The 26,268-nt window shown below is 37.0% G+C and overlaps 1 protein-coding gene across 8 annotated transcripts in view; it reads left to right on the top strand.

Moving 5' to 3' along the window:
• Nucleotides 1–5,651: 5,651 nt before the first annotated feature.
• LOC126841884 (optomotor-blind protein-like) overlaps nt 5,652–26,268 on the top strand; it is a 42,306-nt gene continuing 21,689 nt past the window's right edge. The window contains exon 1 of one of the 8 annotated variants that reach the window (XM_050578637.1): nt 5,652–6,738. In XM_050578637.1, the coding sequence (XP_050434594.1) occupies nt 6,179–6,738 (560 nt within the window). In that variant the 5' untranslated portion in view covers nt 5,652–6,178. The remainder of the gene's footprint in view (nt 6,739–26,268) is intronic. The other 7 variants (XM_050578634.1, XM_050578641.1, XM_050578636.1 and 4 more) reach the window with 7 other exon arrangements.

Genomic DNA, 26,268 nt, shown 5'->3' with positions numbered 1-26,268 from the left:
AAACCTTTCGCCGTCGGTCGAACCCGAATTTTTATGAATTCCAACAACGGTAAAAAACATGACATCTAAACGAAATAGATATAAATAATAACAATAATATTATGAAGTATATTTATAATAATCAATCGGATTGTCCCCAGGGTTATTTTGTTCTATGCGTACTTCTATTATATGGTCGAGCATGTGCATATATAATTAATTTCACTGCGGTTTCGGGTAAAAGCCCACACAAGAAGAATTTTATCGAAATAAAGTCCTACACTGGCCACACGTACCGTATATATATATACACATACACGTTGCCACAACTGTGATTACCGCAATTCGACTATACGGTACCTGCAACGAGCCTATTATGTTGTTGTTGGTAATAATAATGTAGAAGATGGAACGCAACGAGTCTATGATATTATAAAAAATACGGTCAATTATACATTGATATTGGTTATATAGACTTATAATGTAAAATAATATGTATTATAATATTATAGAGACACGTTTGCGGTTTCCATAGTGAACGCAATTATAAAATACTAATTAATAAGAAATAAATCGTGGACCAATATTAAAACGTTTATTAAACAGAGATCTTTTATAAGTACATTCGAAAACGAACTTTGAGCAAAGTTTTTGGTTAAAACTTAAATATAGGAAAACTTTTGTTTAAGTGAAATATTAGTCCAATATTTCTAGAACCGTAGTACAACGATTTATATTATATTAAATAAGACTGCTATTATTCTTATAGAAAACAACTGTCTTATGAGAGGTAAGTACACTGGCCAGTCGAAAATATATGTATTCCTTTTGATCGGCAACAACATGTCTTGAACTCTGCGAATTGCGTTTAACGCTTTATGCAACTATAAAAAAATGATAAGAGAAGTTTGGTATATTTTTAGATTTTCCCCTAACCGATCACTCCACCGGTCCAACCATGTGCGGTACCACCGAATGAATAGAATTTTGTATGGTGTCAAGGTCAATTCCATCGCCCGATATGCTGATAAAATGTTGACCGTTCGTATGACATTATAAACCACCCTGTATTGTAATGATATACATATCAAAACGGAAACGGTGAATAAACACACAAAAAGTAAAATGGTCGCGGTTTATTTGCGCACTATGGCGATTTTCAATGAAAGTGAAATGGCACAATTAAGTTCAGTGAAGTCTGCACAGTAGGTTCACATGCTGCGCCGGATTGCCAAAAAATAACTTCGTCTGATATTTTTTTCCCGACATTAAGAACCTTATTTATACAGGAAGAATGCACGCATAGGACATGAAGTATAATATCAGCGTCTAGCCCTATAACGCAGAACTGTATTTAGGGAGGGTAGGGGGCAAGCACTTTTATATATATATATATATATATATAATAGGTTAAATCATTACTCTCATATTCATGCCAGTCCGGTTTCTACGATAAATAAAAAAAAAATATTTTTTAATTTTTTGGACCGCCTTTAAATTTTCCTACTGAGCCATGGTCCACCCGTGGACTTTGCACGACATGACTGAATAATATATTGAACTACACCGACTGTACAGTTTGTATTTCTTGTTGCAACGCTTGATTGTAAATAACAGTAGCCAGTAGGTACCATACTCGGTGGATTTGACCAGGAAAATTTGGAACAAAAGAAATAGTTACATTTCAAATCTTGTGTGTACGTACTTCCATGGTCGCTTTGCTGGATTTCCTTTTGACCAGAGAGGTACATCGACCGCAGCAGTCTTCCATCTCTTTACAGCGTTATGATCATATACGTGCATTTTATTTTAATATATATAAGTAAATATGTGAACTGTAGCTTCTGTGCAACGCACGACCACCCTGTATAAACGACGGACGATGCCGCCGCAGCAGAATCGACAGCGGCTATAAAAATCAAATTAAAAATAAACTATTATCTGTACGCGACCTTCGGGTCTGGCGACAACGGCGGTGGTGTACATATAATAAGATCACAACATGGAAACCGGTTACCAAAGACCGGATCTCCGGGGGGGGGGGGGGGCACTGGCTCTTCTGGCCCCATAAATCGCCTAAAATATTAAATACACTCCAGCCGCAGTCTTTGGAGACACGAGGAAAAATGTGTAGTTGTAAAAAAACGACCCAGTATGGTTGGAATTATTATAACCAATCAAGGTTTTATCATATATAATAGGTACCTTTCGTTTGTATAAGCCCTCGAGCATTTGAGGTACACGCAGTGACCCAAGACAGAATTCTGCGGTAAGACGAATATTATGCAAAAAAATGTATGTACTTATATCACTATACATATATGTTAACAACAATAGAAAATCAGTTTGTTGATAACTGCAACTAAACAATAGTTCTTAGATAATATATAAGTACTCGTTTGAATAATTTTGTAGTGTTTTTTTTTTCCGGCAAGTACAACTCAACCGGGATTACTCGAAGCGCAGACCACGCACAAATACCTAGTAAAATATGATACGAAGCCATATAAATAGGTGTCTTCCAACAAACACTGGTTCTGTACATCAAACATAGTACAAATATATGTCACGAACTACTAATAACAACAAACCGCTTTCTGCGTACCTACCGTATTATATTGACCAACTAGTGTTGTACTTACACTTCACTTGACCGAATATACAGCCAAATCGAACTACATTAAATGTGTTTGTATAATAATCGTTATTCGTGTATGTCTTTATATGAGGAAACATTGTCTATAAATGTGCTCTACATCCAAATGCGCGTGCGTTTGATGTAACTGTATACATACATAATAATAATAATACCTAATATAATAAAAAAATAGTTTACATACTATACTATGTGATTGGAATAAAATATAAAACTTGCACGCACTTTGAGAATATAATATATAAATACATTTATTTTAATCATTCTAAGTTTTTGAGTAGTAGGTATCTACTACTCTATGTATGTGTACATAATATGAACCTATGTAAGTAGATACCCATGGGCTATACATACTGTGTACATATTATTTAGATTTCTTTGTTGGGTACTTTCTATTATATTTTTCATAAACATATTTTATATATTTTGTATTATTTTCAAAACGCTTTTCGTGGGTTGAATACTCAAGTGACGGGTTGCGGGTACATCAAAAACGCCGAACAAAAAAACACTGCCAAAATCCGAGGTGGCATCGTGATGAATTGTGTGCCGTTTTGTAAATGACGATTTTTATTATTATCTTATTCCATACCTTATTTCGAGGCGTGTACCTGAATCGGTAATTGTGTTGCGAACGAGCCGCGGTCGAAACGCGAATTATATATTTAAATACCCAATGTCGCATTTTACATAACGGCATTGTTTAATGTTGTTTTGTTTGCGCTTCTTTCAAACTCGCCGATAGCACAGCGGTACTTTGGGTATGTTTTCAATGCACGGATGACAGAACTGCCAAGACTATATGAGCGTGTGTACGCAGTGTTTATTTATAGGCAAGGACTCACAGTATGTCATACATTCATTGTATGTGTATAGCATCGAGCAATGTAATATTATTTAAATATCTATGTAAATAGAATAGAATTTTAAAAGTTATTCTATTTAGCTAAATGGAAAACAAAAAAAAAATACTTCAATGCGAAAAAATTATGCCAAAAACATAATTATTGGCATGTTATCTGTCTTGATATTATATGAGTTGTTTATCGGTGTACCCGGAATGTAGAAAATATTACACTCATATATTTATAGGTATATATACGTGTAGACATTTGCAGTTATAATTAATACATGTGTGTCGTTAAAAAAACATGTATTAATTATAACTATTATCTATGATAATTTTTTTGCATAGCATACATATTATTAATTAGAAAGTATTTAGTGTCTTAAAAAAATATAAGTATGGAAAATATTATACAGAACATAATAATTGTGCTTGTTATTATATATCAAAATTGATAACGGTTTTTCCAAGTATATATCAAAATTTACTGTTTTTATCCGATCATAAATTTTGACCGTCCATAATGTTAAAAATACATTTACATAATACCATATACCTATACGTATACTTCTATGGCCTCCAAACATTGTTATATCAACATAATAATGCATTGTATTAATAACAAAGATTTTATCGCGGCAATCGAAAGGTACGTTGTATCAATGATACATTTATTAAAAATTTCATTGTTTATCAATTTAATACAATTTATATCAAAGTAATAATTTCTCCTATCCCAGCCTATGACCTATCCTATCCTATCCTATATTGACAGATTTTTTTTTATACGAATACAATTATTTTAGTTTTATTAAGGGTTGATAAATAACGTTTATTCAAATTGATAGTTTTTTTTCGTCAAGTGTATAATATAAAATAAACTACATTAAGACTCGACACACTTAAAAAAATTGATTTAAAAATTAAATACAAGGAATTGAAGGAAGATAACACAGAAGGACAACGGTAATTTAAAAGAGAGATAAAGAGACAATCCCTCTGCTAAATCTTAAAAACAACATTTTTTAAATCTAACTACATAGTATTTACAATTTAGTTAAAGACATAGTTTATAATAAGGCCAAATCGTACAGTTACAACAAAATTATTTAAAAACAATATTCGGGGAGACTTGATATAAATAAATGTAATTTTAATTTATAATACTAATCATTTTTAATCATTTCAATTATTAAACTAAAAGAAAAGAAATGTTCAGTCATTTAATCATATCAAGTATTGAACGATAACCATTAAAATTTCAGTATAATTAATCGGTAGAAACACTAAGTGGAAACTGCAAAGGTATGACTCAATGACTTGTAAAAGCAAAAGCAAAAAAAGTGTGCTAATTTATTCATTAAAAATATGTGTTAGAATATTTCTTCATCGCTTTCCTCCCGTTCATTTGTGATCGGCAGTAGTATTCTTGTTCTTAAACCTCCATATTTCGACGCGATCACCTTCGCATATATACCAGCAGTCCTCGTATCATTTTCAATCGCATCTAACCACCTTCTTTCGGCCTTCTTTTTCCTCTCTTTTCTCTTGCGTTTTTTTTTTTTCAATAAAAATACTATTATTTCCCAGTTATTATTTATTTAAACTATAATTGGATTTCATTCGATACGGATTGATATTTGGAACAAATTAAAAGTAAAGCTGAAAAGAAAAACACAACGTTTAAGTCGATTTGAACATTTAAGTGAAATGTATAGACATAAGCGTAGGATAAAAACCAGCGGCGGTGGCTGTAGAGAACGCTGGACGTCGAGTGTTACGTGTGTGTGTACGTGTATGCGTGTGCGAGTGCGAGTGCAACAGAGCGCGTGTATTGGCCCCCAGTGTACTGCTGGCCGGCGGCTCCGGGTGCGTGAAAGTAGGAGGTGTGGGCGGAGGGGTTGGGGGCGCCAAAAGTCCTCCGGTCGTTACGTCGGACACATATAGGGTGGGCGCCGTATTTTAACACCGGCGTCGTCGTCGTCGCCGTCGCCGTCGGAGCAAGCGTTGACCGGCGACGGTGACGGCGGCGGCGGCGGCTGTGCCCCCTACCACTGTGCCGCACGTACACACACACACACACACATCGACCGACCGGCCGTATACGAGAACTGCGCGTAGTGTGTGTTTGTGTGTGTGTGTGTGTTGACGCCGTTGCGTGAAACCGTCGACGCTTGCCGATTGGCCGGGCCGCTCTCGACCAATCCGGACGCGACTCTCATTAACACTCGGACCGGGGCGTCGGTGTTGTCACATCGCCACCGCCGCCACACAGTCAGTCGGCACCGAACGCGCTCACCGTGGTGTAGTCGTACACGAGTATTCCGTCGTTGGCCACCGCTATCCCCCGCGTACAGCAACAGAAAACTCACAATAATCTTTTTTCTCGCCCGAAAATCGTTCACGCGCATCCCTTCCGCAACTTCCGATCCGCCGCTACCGTACGTACTTCCTCGCGACACTCAATAGACGTTTATCGTTATATATATATATATATATTTTTTTTTTTTATACATCAATAACTATACACGAGACGATTGTGACCGCGGTGTGCATGATCGAAAGTTCCGCGAATCGTCGACCGGTCGCCGAACTCCACACAATAATCGTACAAGTCGTCAGTGAATGCTCGTGCAGAAGTCTGGTCCACCGTAGTGGCCGGGGCAAACGGTAACGGCGCGGACGGCGTGGCTGTTATGCGGTTCGAGCAAGCGGACCTCAGGTGCCGGTCACCCCGTGGGGCGCCGGACACCCCTCAAACCGCGGCGGCGATGACCGGCGGACAGCGTTCGCCGGACACCTCGTTCACGGCCCGCGCGGCGTCCACCGACTTTTCCGTCAGCTCGTTGCTGACCAACAACAACAACAACAGTTCGACGGCGTCCAACAACACCAACGGACAACCGCCGTCGGCTTACCCGCCGCCGCCACCTCCGCAGCCTGGACTTTCAGCGGCCGCGGCGGCCGCGTATATGGGCGCCTGCTACCCGGGCACCATGATACCCATGCCCAAAATGCACCACCACGCGCCCCATCATCCAGCCGCGTCCGGTTACCCGACGGAAGAGATGCTGGCGCTGGCCGCGGCCGTCGCGCACGGCGTCCACCATCCCCATCCGGCCGCCGCACTACCCAGGTCCGTCCGACCCGACGACGACGGCGTTGTGGACGACCCGAAGGTCACGCTGGAGGGCAAAGATCTGTGGGAAAAGTTCCACAAGTTGGGCACCGAAATGGTCATCACCAAATCTGGCAGGTCGGTAGTACGATAATAGATTTATGTTTAAAAGAAAAACCAGTATTAATTAAGCATATTATTTTATTTTGATAATGTGTAATACCTTGCTCCTTCTAACCAGCGGGTTGGCTAATATAGATAATAGAACTATTTTTGAATTATGTTTTATCGTCTATACCGATTGTAATAAAACCGACATGTTATCAAACAATCATCCAGTATGGTAATACGACCTATATAGTGCACTTATCTTTTGTATATCGCCGACCGTCTATTTTTATATTTGCCGTCGAGCAATTTTCTCGACACTTATTTTTGCATTAGAATATTTTATTAAGCCCTAAATGCAACGCGCCAATTCAGTTCTAGCTTTTTCGAGGGACACGTGGGAGGGGATTATCAGGTTTATTGAAATTAATTTTTTCCCAACTTTATATTATACAAATATACTCGGATATTAATTTTTACATTCTATTTAAACTATTTTCTGTAAATCTATTAGCTATTGGCGCCGCGTTTGGTAATTATTCCTAAAACCGTAAACGGTTTGTTCTGTTTTTTGTGTGTTGAAATTAATTAGGTAATTAACCGTATGGAATCTACCACGATAGCGTACCTACGGCTTGTGATGGTATCTCACGGCGGCGTCTCTTGGCGAGGGGAAAATCTTATTAAAACACCAAAAACCGAACGTCCACCGCCACGGCCGCCCATATAGTAGCAGTAGTATAATATAATAATATACAGTTTGTTGGCGCCAGACGACAATTAAACCCGACAACATTACGGACGCGTTCCCATTATGGACATTCACATACACACACAAAACTACTGTTCTCCTGTAAAATACCACTACCATAACAAAATGATTCCAATACAATATGTATGTATATTGTATATGTGTAATAATGTCGAAATAGTGTATCCAGATAGATGTCTATCGAAAAACGCATCAACGGGTTGTAAAAAAAAAAACATCAACACATTGTTATGAGTAATACACGTTTATGTATGTTCATACTCTACGTATTACACGTTTATGTGTTTTCGATGTATTTTTAATCGCCTTCTGTTTTAACTAACGCGCGGGCTACATCTAGATTCATAAAAATGTAGCATTAAAAAACACACACACAGTTTGAGCGCACAAAAGTGAAATTCTTATAGATTTAGTTAATTCGTTTTGAAATATTTCTACAAAAAAAAAAAATGCGCCAAATTATTATTTCAACGGTTGTTAATGATCATTCCGCACGTTAATGACTGCGTTTACCGTTATATCAATATCACTGCCGTCCATTCGTTGCTTTCTAAATATTCTTACTATTGTTGCTATAATATAATAATTATATTGTATTAGAAGAAACGTGTGCCGATATAATAAAACCGGATCGATTTCAATATTATTTTTATTATTATTATTATTATTGCATTCGTTTGAAATAAATTTGGTTTACAAAATGTATACAATCTCAATATAGTAAAACCATTCAACGTGAAACTAATATGAATCGTTCAACAAGAGCGTGTCATCAGTTTTAACACACTCATTTGTATTAAATTAACATAATAAACATTCTACGATACTAAAATATAATAATACAATTCTATAATATAAATATATAGTTTTGCCTAAAAACAACCGAATATTAGGTACTATTTTCGGACAAACAAATTTTTATATTTGATAATTAAACATTTGATTTGATTTGTTATTTCAAAAAAACAAAAACGATTATTCATAATGAGTTGGTCGTATATGTTATATTAATACTAACTATTGTTGTCAACTAGTTAGCGCGTTTACACCTTCGTCAACCGCAGTCGTATTATAATATATTATTATTAAGGTATACATCAACAACAAGGTCGTTGGTTGAAATATGCCAACAGCCATATTGATGATTTGATTTTGAAAACGATTTCTCTTGAGGTCGGCACAATATTGTGGAACATCGACATAAGTCATCATGCCGTATTAATTTTCAAGACGTTATAATACTGTTTGTCCGGGTTGTCTCTAAGAAAAATTATTTTTAACCTCGGAAAACCTGATAGTTACAAATCGTTTTCATTGCCTACTTGTGTTTGTAAATAAAAAATTGTTATACTATGTACCTATTTCAATGCAGCTCGATGGGTGTAAATTAAAAATGATTTCTATTTTGTTATTATTGGTGGACTTCATTTTCGATTTGTTATGTAACATAACAATATTGTGCGATTTTCTCATGCACAAGTGATATAGACTTTAACAATAGGTATAATGTTTGTTTCGGTATTTTCACACCTCAATAGCTTCCTAGGTAATAAAGATTATCTATACTTAATAATATTCGAAACGAATTTAATACCACACAAAGTTTATAGTGCTCGCGGTAGACGAATCGTATCGTACGATAACGTCTTCTATACCTGATCTTGGCACGTTTGGTTTTACCTTAGGCTGTTAAACACCTAGCGTTTACTCAAACACTGCGGGCTTACTTTTAGTGGTTTTAAAATGCGCGGGAAAATATAAAATCAATTTTAATAGCGCCCAAATATCGTACACATTTTTTGGCCGAAAATTGTGGCACTCTATAACATTTTTGAAAATGGTCAAATTAGCTCCTAAATGTCCATGAATTATGCTTTAGATAAAGCCTACTATCGATAAACCAAAAATTAAATTAATTATAATAATAAAAATAAAAAATAAAATTTTATTGTCAAACCGTTATTTATTAATTGCTTAGAATATAAAATATTAAATCGACCATATAAGTAATGGATAAATTTAAATTTAATGTTATTACTATTTTTAAATAATTAAACGAATAAGGAATAAAAAAAGCATATAATATGATTGGCACGTACAACATATTTTTAATTATGAAACGTTTGTGTTTATAAGTTCCAATAATTAGGTAGGTATGTCATTTAAAAAAAAAAGTGTATTTATTATTTAAAATTAAAAAAAACGCTGAACTCTGTCGTTATTCGGTCCTATCGATGTAATAAGTACAACTTGTACTTAAGAAATTTAATTACTTGACAATTAATAAATTTGTACACACTTTTAGAATTTTTTTCTTTTTCGGCCGTTTGTTCTAAATGTATACTTAAACATTGTTTGTCCTATTGTAGACTAAATTTGCTTGTACTCTGTTATGGTAAAAGTTTTATTCTAAGAAAATGTCGAATAGTGAAATTTAATTTAAAAATTTGTTATTATTTGATTTATGACACTTTTCTTCTAAATAAACGGTCAACTTCTTATATATTCGAAATACTTTCTTCTTTGCGCTGATTTCTACGATGATTGTTTCACACGATGACTTATAGTATTTATTTTTACAATATTATTATTTTTATAATTTTAAAACAATCCGGAAACAGTGCGTCGTCGCGTGAGGAGCGGATAATGTACAAATGCTATCGACATTGACCAGTGTGAATGGGTTCCCGTCTAGACGCCCAAAATGAAAAAAAAATCAAAACCCCCGCTTCCAGGAAACGCTTATCTTAATTGCAGTGTGTCAAGTCTTCATAAATAAATCCACAAAATCAGTTTTGACCAGTGTCTGCAGCAGCGTGGCGTAGCGTCGGAAACGCTAGGCGTGTGTGACCGACTTTGGGAAATCCCAAAAATCGCATTATAAATAATAATTACACTGTACGTATCGGCCGTGTAATTAACGAATTCAACACTCGTTCGATGACCTTTTATATTATATTATTAATAATTGATAATAACAATTATAGAGATTACAGTCGTATTTACTCATTACCGGCGAAAGAGCTTTTGTTTCAGCGCCGAATTAAAATAAAAATAGCAAACACTTGTTAAGTATCTATAAGATCTATTATATTAATACCACTGAGAAAAAATACACCACAAGATTATTATAAGTCAATACCGTACAACTAACATGTTAAAAATTATGTTTAAATTCCATAAAATTGATTCATAACCAAAATTAAAATAATAAACTTTATATGGTACAAACAAAATGTAATGCTTTAAAAAATCGCTTGTGAACGAATGTACTAATTATTTAAACAGAATTTTTGCTATGGATTTGCTAAACTACACTTAGAATCCAAGTATGTACGGAAGTGCCAAATAAAATAAGTAATTTTAAAAATAGATATTTTTTTTCATATTTCTAGTCTATTGTATTCATATACTTGTAAAAAAAAAACAATAAGATTGGACACAACGAATAAAAATAAACAATTTTATTTAACACTTAAAAATCAGGTAAAAAAATTATTTCTCCACTTAAATCGCACAAAAATGAGTGTGAACAGAAATAAAATGTTGGGGTAAATTCAAATCTTTGCACGGCATGTTACATAATATATTATTATATATCTGTCGGTCGTGATCATTAGGAATTCCGTCGATTCCGAAAACGTCAGTTTATTTCTAATGATCAGATAGATGTGAGGTTTATCACAGAAGGCGTTTACATGTGTTCCGGTGATTTAATAAGGTAATAACTTGTAATGACGGTTGCCCGTATAATTTTAAACTCAATTATTATCAATTGTCATCCATAAAATACACAATTTTACAACCGCCGCACAGTGGGAGGAATCAAACTTTTAGCTGTGTAGTGTGTACAGAATATACTTTAAAAAAAACCAGAAATTTTGTTTATTTTAGTCCAAAACTAATATGTGGAAAAAAGTTTAAAATGTCTTACGATATTTATATATTATTTATGCACTAACAAAACAGTAAAAAAATGTGAAATATAAAAAATTACTAACATTTATAATATACGTGCTCAGCAGTGCTTGCATTAAATTAAACAATCTAAGTAGGCCTTACCCGTTCTTATTTTCTCAGTGCTTAATTATTAATATATATTAATACTCATTGGCGACAAATATTATAAGTTATAAATCAAATATACGATACTAATATTTTCCATTTTCGGCTAGCTAAAAGTTTGTTTGCTCCCAATGTGCGCCGTTTACATTATACTATACCTACCTACCGCCGTGCCGTTAAGGACAATAATTATTATAATGTCCTACAATCGGCAAATCGGCTAGTTTGTAATTTAATATTTTTAACAACCGGCTACCGCATCGAACATTCACGGCGTGGTGTTCTATTCCGAATTAAATAAAAGGACAATTTGTTTTTTATTCACAAACCATAAGTAAAAACGGGCCGGGCGGCTGGAAACAAATTCGATTGAACGTTTCTTTTGTATTTCTACATTTACAAAACGGCGGGTAATTAAAACGTGGGAGTATCTACGGCTTTTTACTTTTAACTGTATTAAAAACGACAACTGCACACAATGTATTATAGAATTACAATAAAAAACCTTTAATCTTGTGGCCTCTCTCGTTGAGATCTGCGCCGGGGCAATACAACAACTCGGTGCCGCCCACTGGCACGCTAAGTATGATAATAATACTTTCATCAAAAGTTGGTAACTTTTTTTATTACTTTTTTGTTTTTCGTTTAATAAACTTCTTATTCTCTTCCATCGCACAACGACGCTTACTGCGGGCCTTAAGGCCATCCGCCACGGCTACTCAAATACAATATCGGGTCTCGTGTAAATAAAACAACATCAAGTTATTATATTGTGTAAGTAGGTACATCTTCTGCAGAGTTCGCGGTTAAGCCATTACAATGTTTTGTGTGATATCTATAAGCGACTACAATGTTCTTGATTTTGCTGAGTAGTTACACATAACCAATAAACCAATAACTGTACCATCTTAGTATATGTATTATATTATTGCGGTTTTTGTCGTCGAGGAAGTTCTGAAACGCTACACAGCGACCAGCAATAACTAGTATCTAATATATACATATAACCGCATTCACGCTATCTATACTGACTTGGACTTAACAATAATTTTGCATAACCATAGCTAGTATTGGTAAACAATACTAGCTGGACACACCGGTCAGTCTGAAATAATGAACTCTTATAGTGTTGTAATGCGTTGCGACTCTCTGTAAATAATCCAGAATCTGAATATACCATACCGAGTACTCAACTCGGGGTGGTATGTAATTTGGTAACAGCTAGCACATTTAACACTGTTCGTCCCGTGTAATTATTATGTTATTTCCAATGGATAAACTCCTAGTTTTTTTTTTTTTGACGTGGTCCGTGCGTTTAAGGAGGGGACTCGTGTCGATTTCTATTGGACTTGTACAGTGTACGGTACAATTGGGCAAAAGCTCAACACTCTACCATTATGACTATAATACATCTACACGCTTAATCGGATATAATATTATTATCGTTATAATTCTGCTGAGCCGATTAATCACGACGCGCCAAACTATGTCGATTGCTGGACCCTATATACACGTTAAACACCTCTTCGATATACTTCCCCTACTCTCTCCGTCGTCGCCACAAACATGCGCGTGCGATGATGGTCGTACACGGCGTGTGTGTGTGTGTCTAGTATTACACAACGGCATAGCTGGGTTCGAGGGGTGGAAGACCGGTAGCGGGGATAGTTGGGTCAATGGGGGCGAGCAGACAAATATACGTGGTTAGCTGGGAATAGGGCAGAGCAATTTTTTTTCCCTATTATGACGGGGAGGCATGTACGACGACAACAATGGTTGTCCTCTCTCTTTCTGTCCGCTGCTGCCCCGTTTCTCGACAATGAGCGTGTGTGTGTGTGTGTGTGAAGTTTAATATGTATAAAAAAAAAAAAAAAATCTAAGCGTTTGTTATGTGTGGTGTGACACACACGCACGCACATCACCGTCAAGGCACTGTCGACCCAACCGCTTCGGTTCTCTATTGTTTTTGCCGTGTTCTCTGTTCGCTGCACCGCGGAATAGTCGGATCGATAATACGGCAGCGCTGACATTATTATTATTATTATTATGTACACAGCAAAGTATAGGTGTAGGACAATAATAACTCAAAGTGTAGTACGTAGGTAATATTATACGCACAAGTCTTGTTCCGCGTTCGCTTGCTAACCACCGTTCGTTCTGGTGATCGCGCCCGCGCCCTTATTATTATTTTAGTATACATATGTATAGGTACTGTTAAAACAAAACACGAGACCCCTACCTACCCACGTTATTTTTTCAAGTCGACGGCGGTAAGTGCGGTGTAGTGCTGCTTAGTGTGTAGCCGGTGGGTAATTCTAGGCGCCGCGTTTTAACACCTCGTGACAGCCCCGGTGATTTACACGGAGCGACGGGGCCCGACAACGGTTTGTTGGTTTTGTTAACTTGGCGGCGCACGAAACGCAGTCATCGCCGCCGTCGCCGTGGTCGGTCGTAGAACGCAAGCCAGAGTCTGTATAATAATAATATGTTGTATATGTGCATAACCTCACTTCACGTGTAATTACCTGCCAACGCCACCACCGCCGCCGCCGCCGTCGCTGCCAACCGGTCAATAGTATATTATAACGCGCCGAGGTCAACTTCAAACGGCCGCCTTGGGCGCTTCGCAGACATCTTTTTATCCGCGTTGTGTTTTGTATCCGACTAATTTTACAAAAAAAAATCCATAGATGTTGATGAAAAAACCAAATGATATAATTTTAATGCGACGATTGCCCTGACAATCATATTATATCATACATATATTTAACCATAAATAGACCGAAAGAAACGCGTAGGGAGAACAAATCCTCTAACTACAGTGTATGAAATCAATTAAAACATTAATTGTACGATAGGTTAGTATTTATGATTGGATATAGCCTGAAAACAACGGCAATTTGCGTACGGCGGCGTCGGTAAAGTTGTAAAGCTCGACCGGTTATAGCGCTAAACACTTTCAGACCTATACTACATGTATATACAAATATCATTATCCACGTATTAGCTATATATATATACTAGACTATTCGGTCGAATATAATATTATATCACGGGACCCGACCGTCTTGCGGCCTGTCGGTTTCATTCGAGTATACCCGGGTTGAAAATATGGGTTATTGCACAACGTCTCGAATTGTTATCTTCATAAAATAAAATGGCAGCGTAAGGGCATATCAATTATTTTACTATTTCTATATATTTTATTGTGTGTACATACTTATATATTATATACACTTGATTTTGGCTCCCGTCACGCTGACATATTCGTTTTTATCAACGAATATATTTATGAAGAAGGGGTATTAACCTTGTATTTTTCAATCACGGGTATACCTGTAGGTACACAAAAAACATTCTGTATGGATCATCCGCGGTGGTAAAAAAATAAAATAACGATCAATGGCCAGTCGTAAATCGGTCGGACACGCTTTTTCACGGGTATCCGTCGGTTTTAATTATCCTCATGCGCATATGTGCTCTTTACTCCCATTCATATTATTATTACCGTTCTATTACAGCGGCCGCCCGTTAGTTTCATTGACGAAAACAACGTACTCGCCGTGTATTTATTATTTACGTGTACACGGTATTATGTTATGATATACTGGAGCCGCCTTGTACGTGCGCCGTGCAAGCAATCGAGTTAATTATTATCGTACGGCGGAGGCGGAAGTGGAGGGGGAAAGCCTCGAGACATTTACAAAAATTTAAGGATCCCTCTAATTTTGTTTTTTTTAGTATCTATCTTAACGATTTATCCTAATCCGACCGTGTAAGTATGCCGAATAAATCACCAGCGACCCGTCTCGGTATGCCTTTGTCTACACATAGGTATAATACATTTGACTCGGTTTTATGTATGGCAAGTCGGTGGAACGTGTTAATTGACGAGGGACCGGAAAAAAAAATTGAGACATAACATATTTTAAGATATTTATACGCATGCCTATATTATATATTATATCGACTGATAAAAATATCAAATCGGTTAATTTTTTTCAATTATTATCCAAAAATAATAATAATAATAATAACCGTCGGTATGTTTACCGAAAACGCTTATTATTATTTTTTTAATACACGTGAAAGTCATTATTCTGTGTGACGGTGTACATAGATCGGCGTGACCGATTTGATTAAATGTGTTGGTGTCTGGCGAACAACACATATGTATAAAGCGCATTCGGTCGTCGGTTTTTGATAATAATAAAAAAAATATATATAGGTATTATAAATTATAAAAAAAAAAGTCTAAAAACGATAATATCGAAATCGAACGGTCAGATAAGGCGCGCGATTGTCACAACCAGTGTGTGTGTGTGTAATGGATAGAACCGGTGACAGTAACAGTGGACCGTAGAGGAAATGAGGGGTGGGGGGGGGCAATTGGTCGTGATTAAATAATAGCGTGAGCGGCGGCGGCGGCGTTTGTGTGTGCGCGCAATTAAAGCAATAATTGACTAGATTGGAATCAGTGTGCAGTCTGTATGTACGATGGGGACAGAGGACGCAGTTTGTGTGAGCGCACAAAAATATATATTATTTCTAAAAAAAAAAAAAAAAATGATAATAATTAATGCTTCATTGTCGTGTATGCGATTCGACGAATTCGACACGGTGAACTCCGGCGAATACGCATAACATACCAATATGTATAATAATATTATCATTGATAAATAATAACCGCAAACCGTATGCAACGGTAGATGTAACATCATATCAAAGTCTGATGCTTTGGCGGTCGCCGACGATCACGATATAACAATATAAGTATTATAATTTTTAAAATTTTCGCGTCGCCAACAATAATAATTGCGCTGGCACTTCCGTTCAAAACATTTTTTTTTTTTCCACGTAGTATTTTGTTGTATAAAATGTAATATAATAAAATACATAAGAATGGACGCGAGGCCGTCATATAAAAAATACTCGGCCGTTGTTTGATAACATCCGGTGTGCGCGGCGATTAAACGGGGTGGCAAAGTATATAAGCAGGGTATGGGACGTGGTCGGATTAGGTTTGTAACGATTCGTCGGGGCGAGGGTGAAACGCGCGGGGTCGTGTTGTATGTTATTATATTGTTAAATACTTTTCCCAAATATCGTGTTCCTTACCGGGTGATCGTATAATATGGGTAAGCTCCGCCTTTTGAAAAAAACTACCCTCAATTCAGACGGTCGGCCCACGCTCGTCTTGTATATGACATTAACGGCTTCGACGTGCACACTATATTATAATATAGTTTTAAACGCATCCACGTGAGAGTTGAGAGATTTGCAGGTATTGTTTTATAGGTACAACAACAACAGCGCAGTTTCATTAGATAAAACGGCGGGCCGCTTGTGATTCATTAATCGGCTGGGCATAACGCGATAATGTGTTTTTATTTCGTTTTCCTAAAACGTTTTCAACAAGTTTGGGAAAGGAATGTTCATTCATGGCTCGAGTACGAGGGGGGGCCACCCGCAAGAATGTTATGGCTCGAGGCCCCACGGGTACGAGGTACCTGGACAGTCATATTATTATTATAATCTCTGGTTAATAATCGTATACACGGTTGATCGTTGTTTGAATACTTTACGGCGAGGACCGTTTATACGTCTTACCAAAAATGTTACAATAACAAGATGCGTGTACCGGTGGCGCGAATTCAAGGAGGCGAGATAGGGGAGGCACTCGCCCGAGTGCTTGTAATTCGGTGGACATCTATATACCGACGGGTAATCCGCGATTGGGCTTAAGAGGAAGCGTGGACGGGATACCTAACAGCGGAAACACGGGGTGTACACATAATATTCAAACGGCCGTCGTGAATTTGTTCAGAAGACCCGGTTTGTATAATTTCTCGGGTATTATGTTATATTATATTACACGCTTAACGACGATTCGCCGGTACTTGTATAATATATGATTTTTTTTATAAATAATAGGTAGAACCGATAACCGCCGCCGTGACGTCGCCGGCGCCGCCGCCGCGTTGTTCGTGAGGCGACTATCGGGCCTATCGATCGGTAAAAGTGATTTTTGTTTTTTATTTTCCATTCTTTTTTACGTCATATCACATAAGGCGTCGACGCGCTTTTAATAATATTATTATTATTATTATTCGGTCTACACGTTTTTTTATTATCGTTTTTATAATCGTCGGCCGTGTACCTATAGGTATACGATAATAAATATATTACTATTATGTATGTGTATATATACCTCCGCGGCGTTAGGTGTGCGTTGCGTGGAACCGTACAGGGAAAGAGACGTGTCTTGTTAGTGTGTGTGTGTGTGTGTGTGTGTGTGTGTGGTGTAAACCGAAAACAAACAGGGCAGAGGCAAAAGGCGAGAGACCGGTAATTATAACATCCATCAAGGAGAGGAAGAAGAAAAAAAAAACGTTAATGATAGGGTACCCGAGGGGCCCGATCAGAGCTCGTTATCCGCGTATAATATTAAAGCCGTGGTACAGAACAAATAGTGTGCAATATATACATATTGTATAGGTACGTTTGAGTGGTTCCCAAAGGGTCGAGCGCCGGCCGTGTGGTCCGCGTGCCGGCACCGCGCGATGTTGGCCACCACTGGAACCAGTTAATATTTTTTTTCCTTACCATTCCACTCGGCCGTCTGCTGCCGGCCACCAAAGACCACGTCTCCGCCGCCACCACCACCACCACCTGCCCGTCGTACCCGGCCATTCCGGTATCGGGTCTACATGGGAGGGCTTAATTATTCCATCAACGGACCCACGTCGAAGGGGCGTGGCTAATAGTGGTGCTTGCGAAAATAAACAATATATAAATCACAGTCGTGCGGAGGAGGAGAAAATGCTGGGTTTTTTTTTATTCTACACGAACTTCACACACGAAGAAAATATGCTCTATCCCGTTACGCACGTCTATGAGGCAACGGCTATCAGAAAACTCTCAAAAGCAGGTCCATCCTTAGCTTAAGGGTACGCGGGCAACGAGTCCGGGGGCCCCGAATAATATAATTTACATCTTTATTTTTTGCTTTTCTTAAAGGGCCTCCAAACTCTGTGTGCCCAAGGGCGGTCCCTGCGTGGCCTAAGATATGGCCCTGCTCAAAAGCCGTCCGTCAACCGATGCGGTATGCAAGTAGAATAATATTATAGCATTGATAATAACGCGATGAAAATAAATCTCACACGAGCCATATGCGAACAAATTGATTGCCAAATACGGATTTTTGTACCGACGCGGGTTTGAGTTTAAAATTCCAATCAAATTTACCGGTTTTTCTCGCGTAAATAATAATAAAATCAAACGATCGCCTGGGCTACAATTACGTGTTACCAGTTGTTGTGTGAGTACGATATAACGTTCTGACATTTTTTCATACGTCCCGCCGTGTAAATAAAAAAAATATCGGGTTGTGGACGGTTTTGTAATACTCTTATAGACTACCGTATAATATCATTGCCCGTCGTATTAATTGATTTAAGCGTTTGTAATTAAAAAAAAAACAAGACTGACGACGAACAATTTGCATAACCGTTGCACGCGCAAAAGCGCTAATTGGAACGTTTATGATATTAGTGCGCATAATACACGGGTTCAATTTGATCGGCTCTCTCGTCGTGTCTTTGATAGTCATCGGCATCACAGCCGGTCGGTCCGACTTCAAAAGTGTCGTGAACCGTTTCATCTCTGAGCGCTATCGCGGCTGTCGAACATATCGCTTGCCATAATATTATGCATACAGAGTGCTGCCAAACTCTAATTGTTATTAATTGAAAAACTCCGCGCTGAGAAGCCGGGTCGGCACATAGATAATAGATAATAATAATACATACGAACAAATCCTATTACAGTACCGAATAACGTCATTGCACGAGTTTTGAGAAACGCTTAATGTGGGATTTCGGGAAAACATTTATCGACGGCCAGATGTCAAAATACAAGCTCATACGAGGCAAGTGTACAGACCTAATGCACTCGGCTAGTTGTGATCCGTTTCACAATGTATGTATATACGATACTACTACATTGGGTACCAAATTTTATTGTAATAGGTCCCTTTATGGATTTACTGCGTGGCGCGTGCTATCCGTTTAAAATCAAGGGCGTCCAATTGTTTACTTATTGGAAATTTAAAATCGTATCACGATGTAGCTCAAACGCTACAGTCATGCGATGGCTTCTTCTGACGAATTCGCTTTAATATGGTATGAAAATAAAAATTAAAAAAGAGGCGCGCCGTGCACTTTGAATGACTTCCCGCTTAGATATAAAACTCGCCTACTTGTACTGGGAACTATGTTAATACCACAATTAGACATTTTAACGGTTATTTGCACTAACCATAATTAAAATATAAGGGTAGCTGGACGATGCCTACACTGAAACTATATGGTCGGAGTTTCATTAATATTCAAAGATGGTAAAGAACAATAATCGAAAAAATGGTCGCCCTACTTGGAACTTAATTATAGTCTGTGTGAACGACCTGTGAGTTTTTTTTTATAATTTTCACAAGTTTTGCCATACAGCATATTATTATATTTGACACGATAATTCTAATATTACATCAATTTTTTTTTGTAATTTTAACATTCATTATGTAACGTGCTGGTAATAAAAGCTGATGATCTGAGGTATATACTGAAATTTTCGGAATATAAACTACTCTGGCCAGAATTTTAACGGCATATTAATAGCAGAAAGAACAAGGGCTGTCTGTCGCGCGGTGCAAAATATAACGGCGTCGTCGACAACGACGGTGATATAATAATAATAATAATAAAGAGAATGCATAAATAATAACCGTATTACAGCCGTATAATTCTCTTTCAGCGACAGGAAAATCACGCATTCACCCGGTGCAGTGAGAGTTTGTTCGCCGGACCGTAATAAGCCCAACACAAAAGCGTCCCGAGTCCTCTTCACGCCACTATAACCTCTTTCCCTCCTCCCGGTCGTGCCTTCTCTGAAAATATGGAAAAGAGCTCGCTTTTCCGGAAGAGTTTTCCCGGCCTCGTTGACGTCGCCGAGTGTCCTTTAGAAAATGTTCACACCAGGCTAATTTTCACGACCCGATGCTATACACGCAGATATATATATAAAAAGACAGTGAATAACAATCCTTTTGATGTCGAGCATTTTTATTTATACATATATTTACACATTATATACTCTGTATATATTGTACGGCTGCTTTTGTAAGTGTACAAGAGATTTTCTCCGCGTTTTCCACGTCCGGTTTGTGTTTAAACCCAACACCTTTTCAAAAGAAACAAAAAACACAATCGTTTTCTTGCCGTATCGTCTCACCCGCACACATAGTGTGTACTGAACAAAACCGCGTTGGCGACCGATTATGTTTTCAGCATTTTCTCAACGCAGTTCGAGCCAAATTATTGTGATTTTGTCGATTTTGATAACAGTGTTCAGATACGCCTTCCACTACAGTTAGGACTGCGCATATAAAACGCCTAAAAGGTCAAAACATTCTTGTTTTATCAAAAATTTACAACACGCATCACTCAAAGTTATGTTATGTAATTATATTATTAAGCAATTTATAACAATTATTTATTTATGTAATTAAATCTATTTGAAGTAGTGTTACTTGACAACCCCTTATATTATGTCGTCCTGTCATTGTATAATTGTCTTCAAACTTACTCATTGTACCTAATACTACATATTGTAAATATGTTTAAAAAAAAAAAAAATAATATCATTGTTGTTCTGTCTTTTGCAGTTTGTATTTGCCCAACAGAGATACGTTCCCTATTGTTACAGTGACAATATCATTATAACTGTTTACCTAACATATTTTTCGTTTTTTTATCCTGACTAAATTTCTTATGTACGTAGTTTACAAATTTTAAACACTAATTTGGAGTCGATAGTGGGGCAATTTCAATGAAGTGTCTGATGTACTTACTGCCGTGTCATAGCGACAATCTGAGATTCGGGTAGTTTGCCTTAAGTAAACATAATTTCTTTCTAATATATTATAATCAGATAAATAGCCAAAGTCATAAGTAATTACTATCAACAAGTCTAAACTACAATAGATTAATCGATTGTTTAAATTATTAATTTATGTTCTCATTGTAATTATGCAATCGACATATAAATAAAATTGTACCAGAATAGAATTTTACACGTATGGTATGATTTATCAATATTTTGTAGGTCGTGTACCTAATGCCCACCTATGATTCTAATAACAGTTATTATAGTGTTCCTCGCTTAAAAAGTACAATTCAAATACATATACATCCTCGATGAAGCTCTTGACTCTTTCCAGTGGCATACTTAATGTCTATATAAAGAACGGTGACACTTATTAAACCGGCGGAGAAGTGGAAACCGCGGTCAAAGCTTTGACCTGTACATAAGATAGATAGATTTTATTTTGGTTTATGTTGTACTCAACCCGTTGCTACGATTAAGAAAAAAAACCATCGCACAATCGTTATTCTGCGTAAACGCTTCGGTGGCTATCTCAGATATATATATTTAATTTATTTTCTCCTAGAACCGATAGAACAATATGTTTCTCATCATTGTGCATGTTAAGTTTTTTTTTTGTCTTGAATGATAATTTCTAGCAAATCGTTAAACGTCGTGCTCGACATCGTATATACATTGTATACTTAAAGCGCCGATTTACATGGGAAATTATCGTTTTTTTTTTTTTAAATTACATATAATATAATTATCGTAAGTTAATTGTTCCCGGAGAGAATTCCCACAACGCAAACGCTGCCGTCCGTTCCCGGTACTGATTACACGATATTTTTTTTTATCGTTATTTATTATTATTATTATTATAGTGCAGACTGACGGCAACGGATGGGGTGACATCATTTAGTGATAACCCGGACGACACGGCGGCGCGGCGGTTGATAAACGTGCGCAGTTTTTGCATTTATTATTATTTTTTGTCTCCCAACAATTAAAAAACAAAAAAAAAAACTATCAAATATAATATTATTATACAATATAATTGCGTTTCTCGTGAATTCCACTTTCCAGCGCGTTATCATCGTCTTCAGTGTTTAATAAACGACAAACGTCCATATGATAACATATCAATCGCGCATTCAATATACTTTGTCAACAATATTCGTGCAAACGTCGCGTCGCCCCTAAACGGTTTTAATTTAAGGCACCTCGTCGGGTTTTTATTTTAAATCCAAGGGTAATTTTTTTTTCCAGTTCTAAAAGTCTGTTGTGTCAATTTTTTTTAAGAAATTGAGTCGAGTTGAGGTTTTAATAACAATAGATCGAGTTTACCACTACTTCACCAGTAGTCTTGTTCTAAAACCCACACTATCATTTTGAAAATTAAGCCGTTGCAATATTAAGTCGTGACAGTTTTTCTTAAATGTCTCAAGTTAAGGTGACGTGGACATAGTGTGGTGGAGGCTTTTGGAGCTAGGCGACTCATTTGTTGAGTTAGGTTTTTGCTTTTGTTTTAAATTATAGTGCGTAAAGTAGGTACATTAAAAAATTCGGACCTGCGACCGCGGCCGCCGCGATCTGGGTCGACCGGTTGACGACTATTAGAAGAAGAAAAAATGACTCGTTTATGTACGTGTGTACGGTTAACAAAGCGTTTATAAATCAAAAAGTGACGAGAGAAGGTAAAAATTAACCGGAATATTTGTTCGCTTCTCTCTCTCTCTCTCCGGTCTCTACTTATTATATATATATATATATATATACATATACATATTATATGCTCTTTTATATTTATTTTACGACGATGATGGGCGGACACGGATTTTAACACAGCCCGCGGGGTATGTTTGTTTTTACTGCTGGCGCCACCACCCGCTGCCCGGGCACACCACTATCAATCATATCGCTAACCATCCGTGCGTTTTACCAAAATCATTTTTATACACACACATGCATACATACACTTTATACGTGTTATATACGCGCGTTTCGATTATAGCCCGACGATTGTTTTTTTTTTTTTTGTCTTTTATACCATCCACAGCGAGATTTACATAATATGTACGAACACACATACCTACTTCGTGTGCGTTACCCATGTTGTGTTACCCCAACAGAACACGGTTATTGCGCTCGTGTTAGCTCGCGTACACACCTTCAATCAATATACATTATATATATATATATATTAATAATATAAATACATTTAAAAAAAAAACTATACCGAGACCGTCGCCCGTAAAAGAAAACGCTACTCAGGCGCGGCGGCGTACCGTCGAGATGTGTTTACACGGTACATTAGCCGGAAAGCTGCACAGTGCACATGTTTTATTATTATTATTATCATTATGCGCGCTTCTTTTTTAACGGTAAACAAAACGGCCACGTTGGCGGCAGTCCACGCCTTATTGTGCGTTTCCGAACCGTCTTTATAGGCGCATTATAAAAGCGACCCATTACGCACAATAGGAAGACACCTTCTTTGTCCAATCGACCGTGTACACACACCTACACAGTCACGCGGTCCTTAACACTTTCACGGAGCCCTATCCTCTTTTTTTCTCCTTTTTTTTTTTTTTTACAGTTTACACGCATTAAATGGTATATTATAATATATTGTTATTATTCGGTGGTGCCGCCAGCCGCCACTGTCGACGCCGCCGCCGCCGCCGACCGGGTTTAAGACGTCGTGTGAAAATTCACGAAAAACACATAATGTCGGGAGTATACCTGTAAAACGCGCGCGCATCGGTGACTCCAATATGTACACCGATGTATGGATAGGTCTGCGACGTCCTATTGTCCGTCCGGTACATGGTTAAAACGCACTTATTTAAATGCCGGCAAAAAAATATAAGTGCAACACCTTTCGGCGATATAATCCTCCGGTAGTCTCCCGAAAGAGACGCTATACTTTTTTACTCTTCTTCTTATACAAAAAAAAGTATATAAGAAGACTAAACATAAAAAAAAACCACTGCTCCTTTGGCATAATCGTTGGGATTGCGAACATAAGCTGTTTTTGTCTAAAACGTTGTACATAATAATATGATGCTATGAATTATGATGGCTTATCATCCCAGTCCAGTTCCGTCTGGAATTGAACACTTACCGTATATCCAAATCCTACATAATGCCTTGAAGACAAATATGAAATATAATACGGCATTTAATTGTGTTATATTGATATTGGCGCTTTCGGTTAGGCTAGGTTTATATTATTCACTACTAATTTATGATGTATGTATGTGTGAGCGCTGTTTTTTTTGTACACACTAATGTTATGAAGGTGACCAAATTGTGTACGTCGTCTAATTAATTATTTTCTACGTTTTGCTCGTAGGATAGTAGAAAAAAAAACAAAGATACCATTAATTAACATTAAATGTACAAGTACGTCTTATTAAAAAGTTCAGTTGTTAGTTGTACCTATACGACTATGCCTATTTAAATTGTCAAAACCAGTTATGTCGGCATTGGTCTTTATAGGATAGGGCGGACAGGTAGATAGGTACGTTAATATTATTCTTACCGATTTTAATGTAGATTACGCGTGTTAATATGTTAATTCGGTTCCCCTTTGAATTTAATACGGTTTTATTAGCAGCCGTATACATACAATTAGATAATGACGTGTAAGCAATAAAAAATAATTACGAAAAATATAATAAACCGATACGATTGATGTGGTTTATTTTTATATTTTTGGATCATAAACATTTATATTAATTAACAGACATGGATCTAGAAATTTTAAATGGGATAATTTGAGCAAAACAAGAAAAAAAGTTGTTCTAAATGTTAAATCTCTTATATTTTAATTGAATTTAATAGTAGAAACAAAAAAGGAATATTTCTAATAATCAAATAGAAATAAAAAAATTACAATTTTGTTTTGCTATTAACTGTTAGCACTGAAGTGGTTTATACAGGCTGTACATCAAAAATTAAGATAAAAGCTGCTCACCCCACCTCTGAACCCGCGTCTATTTATCAATGCATTTATAAACAGTTTTTCGATTGCAATCTTTTGCGGTTGTTGCGGCGGTGGCGGTAGCAATCACCGTGTGTAGGTTTGTATTACATTATACAACATAGTAGGTACGCTGAAAAACATAAAATATTATATTATATAGAAAAACGATATCGGATGGCTTTGAAACGCGCACAATGGATCGACATGAGAATAATGGGAACAAATTATTATTATTATTCTTTCCTCCCGCATCATTATTATTATTATTTTATTTTATATTGTCCAGTCGGTTTTTATCAACAACAATAATACTCGACGACTGCACATATTGGTCGGGACTCTGGTAAAAAAAAAAACAAAAAAAATCCAAACTGGAAACCTATCGTGTTTCCATTATACCTACGTCATGTATATCGATTTTTCGTTTCCAATACAATATATCACATATATTATAGTTCGGGTGCTCTACTCTGGAATCTGGGAACCGCCACCCTATACGAGGCCGATCATATTCGGTTAAGTTCACTTCCGGGCTTTGGATATCGCCCACAAAACACGCCCCTCGACGGTCCGGTCGTCCGACCCTCTGGTGTAACAAGCACGCAGACACTATCATAAGCGCCAGAAAATACACACACACATATATATATACATATATTTATACTTACAATAGTAAATTGTATACTATTATTGTAAAGTTTCTCCGGCTAGCTGGGCGAATAGGTTTATTTTTAACGCGCACGCATAAATAATAACCATAATTTCGCCCCATAAAGTATAATACTGTTGGTCGTGAAAAGCGCAGACGCAC

The sequence above is a fragment of the Adelges cooleyi genome, unplaced genomic scaffold, assembly GCF_023614345.1.
Source record: "Adelges cooleyi isolate 19-005CV unplaced genomic scaffold, UGA_ACOO_1.1 ACOO_flye_CR_arks_rails_tigmint_CR_PRNA_41, whole genome shotgun sequence".
In the NCBI taxonomy this organism is placed as follows: domain Eukaryota; kingdom Metazoa; phylum Arthropoda; class Insecta; order Hemiptera; family Adelgidae; genus Adelges; species Adelges cooleyi.
This window is presented reverse-complemented; position numbering and strand designations above follow the sequence as displayed.